This window comes from Tiliqua scincoides, chromosome 2, assembly GCF_035046505.1.
Source record: "Tiliqua scincoides isolate rTilSci1 chromosome 2, rTilSci1.hap2, whole genome shotgun sequence".
Taxonomy (NCBI): Eukaryota; Metazoa; Chordata; class Lepidosauria; order Squamata; family Scincidae; genus Tiliqua; species Tiliqua scincoides.
In genome coordinates this window covers 269,919,856-269,932,212 of record NC_089822.1, presented here as the reverse complement: position 1 = coordinate 269,932,212, position 12,357 = coordinate 269,919,856, and the positions used below count along the sequence as shown (strand labels likewise).

General features: G+C 53.5%; 2 protein-coding genes and 1 pseudogene across 2 annotated transcripts in view; 1 reads left to right on the top strand and 2 right to left on the bottom strand.

Moving 5' to 3' along the window:
* Positions 1-12,357, bottom strand: part of LOC136639188 (zinc finger protein 721-like) — a 117,059-nt gene that overhangs the window by 8,144 nt on the left and 96,558 nt on the right. The window lies entirely within an intron of this gene.
* LOC136640495 (RLA class II histocompatibility antigen, DP alpha-1 chain-like) lies at positions 2,858-12,316 on the bottom strand. Its single transcript, XM_066615664.1, has 5 exons — positions 12,118-12,316; positions 10,228-10,485; positions 7,338-7,619; positions 5,158-5,308; positions 2,858-3,962 (listed from the first exon to the last, which is right to left on the bottom strand). The coding sequence occupies exons 1-5, from the start codon at positions 12,194-12,196 to the stop codon at positions 3,959-3,961; spliced, it is 774 nt and encodes a 257-aa protein (XP_066471761.1). The 5' UTR covers positions 12,197-12,316; the 3' UTR covers positions 2,858-3,958.
* LOC136642460 (5S ribosomal RNA) lies at positions 7,935-8,054 on the top strand (annotated as a pseudogene).

Here is a 12,357-nt window from a genome sequence, read left to right as displayed (position 1 = left end):
AGGCACCCAAGCACCCACCACCCACGCGCATCGCATCGAGCATCGGGTGGTGGGTGCTTGGGTGCCTCCCATGGCGGCGGCGCTTCTTGAAGGACTCCGGTCTGGAGGCTCTGCCTCACCTCTTATGGTGGCCACAGCAGTTTTCAAAGGACTCTGTTGGGGAGGCTCTGCCTCACCTGCCTTCCCACCCTCCCCACATCCCTGGCACAGACACTCCCAGCACAGGAGACCCTCCTGAGCTTGCCAGTTGAATTCCTGCCAACAGAAGAACCTTCTGCAGCTGCAGCCCCAGCACTCTGGCCAGACCAGCCCCTCCAGCTTGTCCTCACTTCTTTCCCACACACTGGGCAACTGGAATTGGGCATCACAGAGATTCCGTTCAGCCAGCAGAATTGTGGTCAGTGGCGATACTAGGGTTGGTGTCACCCTATGGTGTCATCTCCATTTATTTATTTTAGTGTATCATAGTACAGGTCACCCAACCAATCATTAACCAACAAAAAAACCAGTGGCCAACTTGATGACACACCACTGAATAGGATGGAAATGAGAATTGACTCCTACTAACGCCTTATTGGTTCCCTGCTGTGTCCGAATAGCACTTCATTGGCTCATGGAGCAATCAGTCTCATTGGTCAGTTTTGAGTTAAAGAAATCCACTGTTTTTGACATAAGGCTGTTGTGTTTTCCTTTGCTGGTTATTTGGCTATAACGTTTGATAGAATACAGGTATTTCAAGATGGTTTGTTTCATTGCATTCTGCATTAAACTACCGTTCCAATGATATATAACATGGTGGTATTATTTGTACATACTGAGGTTTCCATAATTTTGGCCACTAGGGTCAAGCTCCTTTGACAACCCCCCCCCCTCCAAGGCCTGATACCTGGGGCAATGTACCCCCCTGCCTCCCTTAGCTACCTCCTCCCATGGCCTCTGGCTGGGACTTGCAAAGTGCTTCTGGCTTCCTGGGAGCAAGTTCCAGTGTGATCCTCTCTTTGATTGTGATGCTTGATGTTCATCAGCATTGGGAGCCCAATAGACTTGGGCTCCAAAACTTTTCCAGTTGTTGCCACCCTCCCCCTGCCCTGTTTTGCCCCACCCTCCCCTGCTCTGTTTCCCCCTCCCCTCCCCCTTAGGGAAGGAACCCAAGAAAACTTTATACCCCAATAAAATTCTTGGAGGCAGCATCTGCTCCCCTCTCCAAGATTTGCTTGGGGGGGGGGGAGAGGAGCCCTGAAGGAGAACAGCAGCCCTCACAAAACAGTTGAACAAGTCAACCCCACAGAGACTGTGTCAGGAGCAAGTCCCCTCCCCTGAGGATGCCCCCACCTTTTCCCTAAACAGCAGTGTTCCTTGTACACGGAGGCTGACCTCAGTCCATCACCTTCCCCTCCATTCCGCCCAGAGCTCTGGGTCGCGTCCCACACACAGCTCTCCCACTCAAGTCTACAGTGGAGAACAGAAAAACCATCCCCTTGATCAAAACCCTCCTAGATTACTGCTGGGCTTGGCTCACACCAGTTCAGCCCATTCACCTGATGGGTGTGGGAAATTTGCACATCCCCTAATTTCAAACCAGCCTATCAGAGGGGGGCTAGTCTCCCCATGATTGGATAATGGACTGGTCACATTAAGTGGGCCCCACAAACTGCGAGATGCCAGCCAAGCCATGATGGAAGCCCTGTTGCTGTCCTGTGAAAATAGAGTTCATTTTGAAGGTCACTGTTTGGAGGGGGCCAGGAGGGTACTGGGAGCAAGTGGGTTTCCTGCAGACAGTTGGATTCAGCTGGAAGCTTTCTGGCAGGCCTGGAAGCAGCATGTAGTATGTGTGGTTTTGGTATGATCTGAGGGTGGGGAGAATCCGTTTCCCAAAGGAACAACCTTCCTGGTGCAGTTGTGGGTGCGCCCTCACTTCTCAAGCACGGCTGGAAGCCCCAGCATGGTTGCCTGAGCTTAAGAGGGGTGGCAGTGGACTAGATGACCTCCATTGACCTTTCTAGCTTGAATAGACTATGATTCTACACCAGGAGGGAGTTGCTAGAGAGGAGGAAGAGGAGTGTGGGTATCCAGCCCAGGGGGATGCCCTTGAACCTGCTTCCTTCTCCAGGAAGGAAGAGCAGAACCTGGCCTCAGGTTCCCTCAGAGCTCCCTCTCTGATGGTCCTGCCTGCCACCCCAATGGTTGGTGCCTCTGCTCAACTCCATCATGCCAGGCCCTGTGGAGAATCGCACTGACAGCTGGAATGAGCCCCGTCTCAGCACCAGTGCAGATGACACAAAGGAAGATTAGATGTTCCCCGCCATACAACTTGCGCTCTATTGGTTTGCCTGTTCTTTTCAATACGTGCCTATAACGTGCTGCCATTTGGGCTCTGTTCAGCAGGGCTTCATCATAAGAGAAGCAGTTCGAGACGTGGCGACAGGGATCCGTGGAACTGCAGGATGGGGGTGTCCTGTCTTGATTGCTCCAGCTTGCTGAATCTTGACGCTGAATGACTGTGCGATCCTGGGGTCACTTGCAAATACAGAAATTCCCTCTCCTTTTGTCTCCCATAAAATGAAAAGGAATATTGAACAGGCTACACTCAGGAACAAGCCCTGTGAATCTGGGGCTGTGAAATGATCCATTGGAGACTGATCAGTGCATTTGGTTTGGGTTTCTTCCACCCATAACCCCCCATCCCTTCCAGGTGCCGTGATTCTGGCCCCATTCCTTGCCCACTCGTGGGACCATTCTCAAATCCAGGATCTTGCATTTTGTAGAAAGGCAGCTTGACCGCTGTTGGACTTTACACTGCAAAGAAACCCCTCCAGAGATCAAAGGAAGACAGGGTAAAAAAAACTGAAAACTCATCTCCCAAAAGTAAGTTTTATTCATCTCTTTTGGAAGCAGAGGGACAGAAAGGTGTGCAACATTCAGAATTAGGACTGTCCAGATGCCACCTGGACCCCTTGTGGAAGAAACAAGATCCAGCCCTTGCTTCACTCAGACCTGACCTGGGGTCTCCCTCCCTCTAAGGTGAGAAGCGTAGCTCTGGGGGCTCTTTTTGCAACTGCCAGGGCAGGAGGAATCCCCCTTCATGGGGCTGCTCAGAGCTACATACCTGAGGAATACAGCACTGCAGTGCTGGGTGCAGAACTGAGACAGACTCTCTCCACAGGCCAGAGATGAAGGATTCAGAGGACAAGCCATCAGGCCTGGAGCCTTGTGTGAGCATCAATGTCAATGTGAGTTCTCCCCCATCATCAATGGATGGGAAGAGCGCCTGTGTCTTGTCTGCAAGCCCCCCCCCCCCCTTGACAGGAGCTCAGGCAAACTGACACAGAAACAGAACTGGGAGCAGAAGTCTAGATCTGCCCAAGGCTCTGCCCAAGCTCTTCAGCATATGGGCTGAGGGTCTGCTTTGGGTTCTGCTGCCTCTAAAAGTGAAGGGAATTCATTCCGTTCTCAGGACAGCCTGATAATTTCTGCCAATCATTCTGTGCATATTAGAGGCAGAATACAGCAAGCTAACAATTCTATTAGAAGAGAATCAAAGTTTCTAGCTCTTATGACTGTGGTTGGACTTGAAAAATGTCTAAGTCAGGAAGAGGAAGGAGAATTTAATGGGCAGATGTGGGGATTCCCTGCCCCACAGAGGTCCTCATCCCACCCTGTGACTCGCAAAAAGGAAGTCCTTGTTTTGGAAGGGCAGAGTTTGCAAGCCTTGCGGCTGATGCTGGAGTGTGTTGCTCCCAGGCCAGCTCAAGTTGTTGGAACAGCTGTTGCATCAGCTCCCCTCCCCCACTTATTTGCAGCCAGTTGGGGGCTATGGGGGGGGAACCAAGTGGATCAGTCATGTGAGCAAGTACTGGGTCGTACAAGCTGATCACAGCAGCAAAGTCTTAGCAAGAAACACAAGCGAGAGGCTCAAGTTGTCCTTGGAGAGGAGGGGTCTGCACACTGCTGCCCGGGATTATCTGCAAAGGAAGGAGAGATGCTGTTGGGGAGGAGGCTTCATCCTCCTCTCAGACCAGAAGACAGGTGACTCCTGCACATCTGCAATTCCCTCCCTGTCCGCCTCCATAAAAACCTTCCCTCCTGAGCATCCGGGCACTTGCTAAAAATCTACGTTCTCTGAAGGAAAATAAATGCTTGAGTGGAAAGATGTTCCTCCCTGATGCCATTTATTCTGGGAACAAACTCTGGGCTTCCTCAACCCGTCTATTAAGCTGCCTTGCGAAGGAGGCACAGACTTCCCCCCAGACATCCTCCACCCTCCCTCCCTCCCGGAACTGTAATGCAATCTAATGCTAAGGAGCACCCACCAGGAGGGTTACAGGGGGGGTGCCTGCCCTGGTTCTGCCCTTGTCCACATGAGCTGCCTTCTGCCACGGCCAGAGCAAAGTAATGTTTTCCATTTTTACATGGGTGGGGGGGCTGCGCTCACAAAGGCCCTGCCACCAATCTGCTCCTTGGGAGGGGAAACAAGGGCTGAAATTTCTGCCCCCAGCCTTCCTCCCCTCTGTTCTCCTCCCCTCCCCCCCTCCCCCCCCCCGCAGAGCCTCCCATCCACTCCCTCTGGCCAGGCTGAGGAACACTAAGGTTGCAATCCTAACCAACTTTCCAGCACTGACATAGCCCTGCCAATGTGGTATGCACTGAATCCTGCAGTGGGGAGGCAGTCAAGGGGGCCTCCTCAAGCTAAGGGCATGTTTGTTACCTTACCTTGGGGGCTGCATTGCGGCTAAGTCAGTGCTGGAAAGTTGGTTAGGATTGCGCCCTAAACATCTGAGGTGCTATGGGATGGAAGGTTGCTGCCTTCCAGACCTGCTTGGGGGCTTTCATTTGAGGCATCCAGGGAGAAACTAGCTGTTGGGGCGCGAAAGGTCCTGGGCCTGACCCAAGAGCTATGGTCTTCTTAAGTTCTGAAAAATGGGGGCCAGGAGGAATTGACCCCAGCAGCCTGGGGTGGAAAACTGTCTGCTGCTCTTGGGGGGGGGGGTTATGTGAAGTAGTCCCCAGCAAGCTCCAGTCTGGAGTCTGAATGGGACCTGAAAGGCCGAGAAAGCTGCCCAGAGATCTGAGTACCCTTGAAGCATAATCATGCCTGCCCTCCATCCCTCAGCACTGTCAAAAAAGACCCACATGTCCAGCCCCCCCAGAGCAACTCACCTGGTGCCTCGGCGACGGCTGCCCTCATCCCACTGCCTGGCCTTGAAGCAGAGGGCAGTGCCAGCGATGATACCCAGGATGCCAACCGCCAGGCCCAGGGCGCACACCACATTCTCCGTCGTCTCAGGGAGGGGAGTGGGCTCCTTGGAGTCTGGGGGGGGAGAGGAGGTACAGACAGAGGAAGGGTCAGCTTGGGCTGTGGGTGCAGAACCCAGGAGTCCTGCCTGTCTCCCACCCTAGTCTCACTTTTTGCACTATGGGGGCCATAGATCTCGGCATCTGCACACTTCTCCCTTGCTCCCTAGACGTCTTGGGGTTGTCCTAGAAACCCCTGCAACAGGCCCATAAGCAAAATATGGCTTCTGCCCAGGACTGTGTGGTCACACTGCACTGACCTGTTAAGGGCAAAGGTCTCCCCATCCTCTGCACACCAGATCTCCTTCTCTTAAAAAAAGGGGGGAGAAAAGTTTCTGGTTCCTGATGGCTGCAAAGATAATGATGAAAACCAGACAGAGTGTGGGGGGTGGAACTGGGGGTGGGGGAGTGAAGCTGGAATGGCCATCAGGTCAGCAGCAGGCAAACTAAGAAATGTGCCTAGAGGCATATATTGTCTTGGCAGGGCATTTTTGAGAACATATGCCCAAATTGGCAATACACTTCTTAAAGTTCTCTCATGTGCCCAGGGGAGCCTTGAGCAGTCAATCATTTATTAGTATTATGTTTGTCGTTTATAATTGGGGGGGGGGGCAGAAAGAGATCAAAATGCTTTAGGCAACCAATTTACTGCTTCATTGGCAGTACAGGTCCAACCTTGTTATACACTGATTTTTTTATACACGGATTTGACTCAACACAAATGGCCCCTGCAAATGAGAAGGAACGTGCTGATCCTGGAGAAGGGGAAAAATGCATCCCTTTAAAATCACAGTGTGTTTTTTTTTTAACTGCTTTCTTACTGTTGTAGAGAGACAGTCATGCAAGCAATCATTCTATTCTTCCACTGAGCCAGGCACAGGCTGGGGGTTCTTTGCACTTCTAATTGCTGACTGCCTCTCTACAACAGTAAGAAAAGTTGTTTTTAAACCACAATTGTAAAGGGACTCACTTTTTTATTTTTTTAAACAGCTTTTATTTAACCAATTTTATGGTATCAGCAGGGAGTCCCAGAATCAAACTCCTGCGGATGTTGAGGCACAAACTTATTCTAATAGGAGCAATGAAGGGGCAAGAAACCTGGAAATGGGTCTTTAAATCTATTTTTACACTGATTTTTTATCCACAGATTTTTTTATCCACTAGGGGTTCTAGAATGGAACCCTAGCGGATAACGAGGGACAACTTGTATTTCTTTTATTTATTTATTATGGGTAGGGCTTAAAGAACCAAGGGGCAGCGATGCATTCTGCATGCCAACAAAAAAATTTTGTGTGCCACTTTCGGCATGCGTGCCATAGATTCGCCAGCCCTGGTCCAGGCCATTGTCTTCCTCAAGGTTTTCCTAAGGGATAGTATGTAGCTAATGTTGCCTTGAGGCTGCATCCCTACTTATCTGGGAGGCAAACTTATCTGGGAGTTAGTACTTTTGAAAACCATGCGATATACTTCTGAGCAAACCTGCATAGGCCAGCACTCCTATTACTTCAGGATATTTTTAAATCCCACCTTTCAACGTTTATGCATTTGTTTTAAAATGATGAAGACCACTCCAAGGGTCTCAGATGACACAAACCAGATATCCAAATGAAATGCACTATGTTTCAAAGTAGAAATAAGTGACAGAAGAAATGCTCCAAGATTAAAAAAAATCAAAGTTGTGTTTTTGTTCTTGCTGGAGTACAATCCTATGCACATATTCAGTGGGGCTTACTCTCTGGGGAAAATATGGACAGAACTGCAGCCCTATAGTCTTAACAGGGTGTGGTTATAGCATGAGGGGGCATCAAAAGAAGCTCACATGCATCAAACTGTCCCACCACACCGCTCCAGGGGACTGAGCAGGCCTTTAGAATGACTCCTCTTATTAGTTCTTTGTGCCGACTAGACTAAGGCAGAATCACTCACGTCACAAGCAACTGGGCTTCATCTGCACATATTGTTTAGCTGATAGTAACAACTTTGCCTTTCTTAGCTCAAAATCTTTCTGCCTTTTCAAGGTGCAGAATAAATCCCCTCCTGCTTACGCCAGAGCTTGCTCAAGCTCTCGGTCAGGCCCCAGTGGTCCACTTTGCAGACGTAGAAGTCTCCGGCCTCTGGAACGAAGCGCAGGTAGGAGAATTTGCGGAAGGTGTTGTCAGCCCTGGGGTAGAAGTCGGTCTCTTGCACACCCTCGGAAACCACCTCCCCGTTCTTCAGCCAGGTGATGTTCAGCACTGGGGGAGAGAACTTGTCCACGAAGCAGATGAGCACATTGGGATCCCCCAGATCCACGGGGTTTTCGGGGTACACCATTGCTGAAGGAGCGACTGAAAAAGAGGGACAAGGTCAGCACTCCTGTCCATCTGAAGCCTCCTTCCTTTCCCAGTGATCTCAGCACTCTGCTGGCCAATGACAGGAACCAGCCCCCACTTCTACCCCAGACCTTCATGCCTCTCCAAGGCCTCCCTATGCAATTCTGTCACGCTGTTCCAATTACAAGCAGCAAAGCCTTGATGGGGGAGGGAGCAGTCTCTTTGTCTTGGCCCCTCCTCACCTCCTAAATGAAGGAGGTGGTAAGTGGGTGCATCTGCAGAAGAAACCCTCTCAGCAACAACACCTTTCCCTGGGGTTGCTGCTTTTCCTCTAACAGCAACTGTTACCCTGCACATGCCTGGTCTTGTCTGATCTCGGAAGCTAAGCAGGGTCAGGCCTGGTTAGTACTTGGATGGGAGACCACCTTGGAATACCAGGTGCTGTAGGCTTATACCGTAGTCTTTCGAGACTGAAGGTTGCCAACCATCTGCACACAGGAATACCTGTGAGACAATGCCTCTGAGCATATGCAGAATGATTGTAGCACCTCACCACTAAACAGCATTACTGGGAGTGTGAGGAATCTCACACCTGCACAGGAATGAGGGGGTTTCTGTGCAAGCGCAAGAACTTTTGTGCTGCCACCTGCACACAGGCGTGGATTCAGGCTTGCTCAGTGAAGCATCATTTCTGAGCTCACAGTCTTGGGGGGGGGGTCAGCTTTGGTTGCTCTCTCTAGCCTGCCAGGTAATTCTCAAGCAAGGGCATGAGTGGAAGAGGGTGGCGGGCTTCTTGTGCTTTCATGCAGTTCTCATTCCAGGCAGAGGTACACAGATGTGTGTCCATCCCCCCGCAGCAACGGCTACAGATGGGGGGGGGGGGTTAGAGGACAACATTCCTTTTCAGTCTATCTAGCTAAATAGGAGAGGCTGCTTTCCTCCAGCAGAGCAGCTGTGGGAGGTGGAAAAGACTGAGGGTCTTTGCAAGAGAGCAGAGAGGGGGCACAATTTATAGTCCCACGTCTCAGAACAATGAATGACCGTGCATCCTTGCCAGGGACTCTGAAGAGGGTGCTCAGAAACCACCCAGAAAAGAAAAATGAATTTTTGTGGAGCCGACTAGGTGGCTGCCAGGGGATTTCTAGGGGCTGATCCTGCTTTGGGACTGGTCTGGTCTGCTGTACGCTTGATCCAGCGCCTTAGAGATGCCAACTTGTGCAGCTGTGAATAGGAAGATTATTGGCAAAGACAGCCTCTCTGACTTCTGGAGGAAACAGGACCACCAGTCCAGGAGGTGGGGTGGAAAATGAACTCACACACAACACTGCTCAAACATTCATCTTTCAGGGGCAGCAGAGTGTAGTGGTTAGTGTGTTGGGCTCAAGCTGGGAGACTCAGGTTTGAATCCCTACACTCAGCCATGGAGCTCCCTGAGTGACCTAATGCCCTACAGTACACCCTCTCACTTCACCTCTCCTACCTCACTGGGTCATTGTGAAGATCAAGTGGGGCTGGTAAGATGCCACTTTGCCCTCCCTGGAGGAAGAAGGAAGAGAGCCTGCCCTTCCTGAATTGCTGAGGCCAAAGATTCTGGGTGCTCCTGGTCTCACATCCTTTTGGATGACATAGTCCTAGGTGTCAGGGCTGAACTGAGACCTGAAGGGACGGGCCAAATGCTCCCTCCCCCGCCTGGGGCTGTGCCCGCCTCTGCTCCTCCTTCTCCCTGTCCTGGAAAAGGAAGAGGGAGATGGAGCAGGAGTGTGTGTGTGTGTGGGGGGGGTGGCAGGTTGCAGCATCCTCAGTGCTTCAGCCCAGCCCTCTCTCCTCCTGTCTACTCTCTCTTCAACCCCATCCCAGAGACTGGGGGGGGGGAGGAGGAGCAGTGGAGACAAGGGGTTGGGCAGGGGTGGGAGTCCCCCTGGGCTATCTGCTGTTAGTCAGCCTCAGGTCAACCCTTCCAGGCACTCTGCAGTGTGAAGGTGCAAGCCTTGAAGGTCATTTGCAAGGCCAGCTGCAGGGAGCTGAGCTAAATCTGGACCCCAGAACCAGTTCAGAGAGCTTTCCTTAAGGAACATGGACGGGGAACCCAAGTGGGGAAATCTCCCCATGGCTTTCACCCAAACCCAGAACCAAACCCCTCAATGCAGGAAGTAGAAACTAGCTAAAATAAGGGACTGCAGGATCAGGCCCCCAGCTTGCAACTGGAGGATTCAGGGTTGATGTCCTGCTGCTTGCAAAAATCCTGTAACCATTCAAGAAGAAGGAGCTGAAAAACAGTAAGCACCAGAGCAGCCCCACACACAGTGGCAGTGCGAGCGTCTTCTTGAGTAAGTTCCACAGGACTCCATGGCAGTGCCCTGAGTCCAGAGAAGCATACTCACAGCAGTAAGTTATGCTAGAGGAAGCAGGCCTTGAATCACCCTGGGAGGGTCCTGGGCTTCTGCAGGGAAGAGGCAGCCTGACCTTCCTCTCTGCCTTTTCCTAATTTTTGCAGCTCTGCCCCTTTTATGTTTCTTTCTCTGCCTCTCCCTGTTTCCTGCAGGGCTCCCTGGTCTGTGAGGTCTGGGGCGTGGTGGGGTCCATACGGCTGAGTGGGGGAGGGGTGCCCCAGCCCTTCCAGTACCGTCCGGGGCCTGCGTCCGGTTGCTGCGCTTCACGAGGATCTCCATGTTGGTTTTCGAGATGGCCAGGTTGCTCAGGGCTCCTTGTGTCTCAAAGCTAGTGAAGGTGGTGAAGTTCGGCAGCCTCCAGACGGTGTCCTTCCGGTCCCAATCCACGTGGAAGATCTCCTCGTCGTCAAACTCGTGTGAGAACTCCCCAGACTTCTCCTGCGAGGGGAAGCTTTCCTGGAAGAAGGTCAGCTGCACATACGTGTCCTCCACTGGGGGGGGGAGAGAAAGTGAGCTGACCAGGATAAAGACCTGACTGCCACAGACACCCCACCCTCTCCAGCACCCACTGAGAAGGGGAACCCGCAGAGGGGCCAGCAGGCCAAACACTCTCCATCTCTCTGAGAAACAGCCCCAATGATCACCCACAGCACATTGACCTCAGCAGGGGGCTTGCTCCAGATCAGAGGAGCCAAGAGTCTGTCTGGGGCACGCAGAGCAATGGCTGATGTCAGGTCAGAGGTGATCCTTGACATCCAGGGCAGGTCCCAAATACACCCCATGGTGTACCCACAATCTTGACCCCACGCCACCCCCTGGAAAGGTGCATCGTGACCACCTGCCATCCATGGCAGAACCTGCCATCCACGGCCAGGCAGGCATCTCCTCCCCTCCAGACAAACATTCTTCCCTCTACAGGTGGGGCAACCAGAACAAGTCCCACTCCCCCCAGGCAGTGCACCTGCATCAGCAGTTCCCTCAGTGACAAACAGGGCAGTCTCCTTTGTTGGATTCTCCAAGTGGGCACTCAGGAGACCCACCAGTTCCTTCCTTCTCCCAGCAGCAAAGGCTGAGCACATCACTCTGTTTTGGAGGCTCTGAGCCTGTCTGAAAAGCTGAAGTGTTTTCTGAGCGCTGCTCTCTCGTCCCAGGTCAGGTCAATTGGGGAGGACCCGCCTGGAGGAAGTCTGAGCTCGTTTCTCCTGTGACCCAGTAAACCCACCTCAAAGCTAAAGAAGGTGGGGGAGTCCTGCAGCCCCTGAGAACTGATCTGGAAACAGGGAAGTCTGCTCAATGCAGTGGTGCAGCAAAGAACGAAGTCTTGCAGGGAGCCTCCCCTTGGCCTGCAAGAGGCCCCTCCCTCTGCCCACCCGGCTGGGCGTGGGGAGCAAGACGGAGGCGTCAGCCTGGCTCCGAAGGGGAGGGGCCGCTTGGACGCCACGGTGAGGCTCTCTGCAAGACTTAGTGCTTTGCACCCCCTCCGGCTATGCCACTGGGGCAAGGTCTGACCCAGACTTGGAACGCGGGGGGGGGGGGAGTGATGGAGCTCAGGCTGGCTGGCTGGGGGTATTGCGGTTAATTGTGAGTGAGTGGATGAAGGTTTTCATCTTCATCTTCTTCCAGAACGCACCAGGCTCGCCTCTCCTCGCGTTCCCGGCCTTTGAGCGACGCCTGCCGGGCAATTTCGCACCTGCAGCCCCCCTCCTCCTTCCACCCCCTCGGGGACTGAGCTCCTCCGCGCCCCTCCCCAACCTGCTCTCCTGATGGCAAGGCGCTGCCCCGCAGTGCTGCCCTGTCCCCTCCCAGGAGGTCCCTGGAAACGCACCCCCAAAACATCCGAGCCCCCCAAGGGATGCAGCAGGCGCAGAACGAAGGACCTTCGGCCGCGGAAGAGGCAGTGGCGCTTGCTGCCTGCCTGCCTGCCTGCCACTGCTCAGGCCCGCCACAGCAATCCTTATGAACTCCCCTCGCCTGCTGTGGGTCCTGCATCTGCGGTGGGGGGCAATCTGCGGAAGGAACCCCAACGCCGGCACAAGCCCCCCCCCAACATGCTTCAGGCTCGCTCTGCGCAGCTCCAGTCCCTCGGCCCCCCACTCCCCCTTCGCCCCCCCCCCAGCCCTCACCTGTCAGAGGTCTGGCGCCGGGCAGGGCGAGCAGCGCCAGGAGGCAGAGGGGCGGCAGGGCTCCGCCGGCGGTCCTCATTCTCCGATCAGCAGGGGGGGCTGCGGGCGAGACTCGCGTCCAGCAGGCAGAGGCTCCGCGAGTGGGGAATGCCAAGGCTGCAGCCCCGTCCCCTGCCCCCCAGGCGGCTGTGGGGGGAGCCGAGGCTGGAGGAGTTCAGGCAGCCTCAGCCAACGGGAAGA

Coding starts and splice junctions, on each gene's coding strand:
- LOC136640495 (XM_066615664.1), bottom strand. CDS start 12,196: ATGAGGACCGCCGGCGGAGCCCTGCCGCCCCTCTGCCTCCTGGCGCTG. Junction 7,620..10,227: donor CCGGACGCAGGCCCCGGACG/GTACTGGAAGGG, acceptor CCTCTTTTTCAG/TCGCTCCTTCAGCAATGGTG. Junction 5,309..7,337: donor GAGCTTGAGCAAGCTCTGGC/GTAAGCAGGAGG, acceptor CTCCCCCCCCAG/ACTCCAAGGAGCCCACTCCC.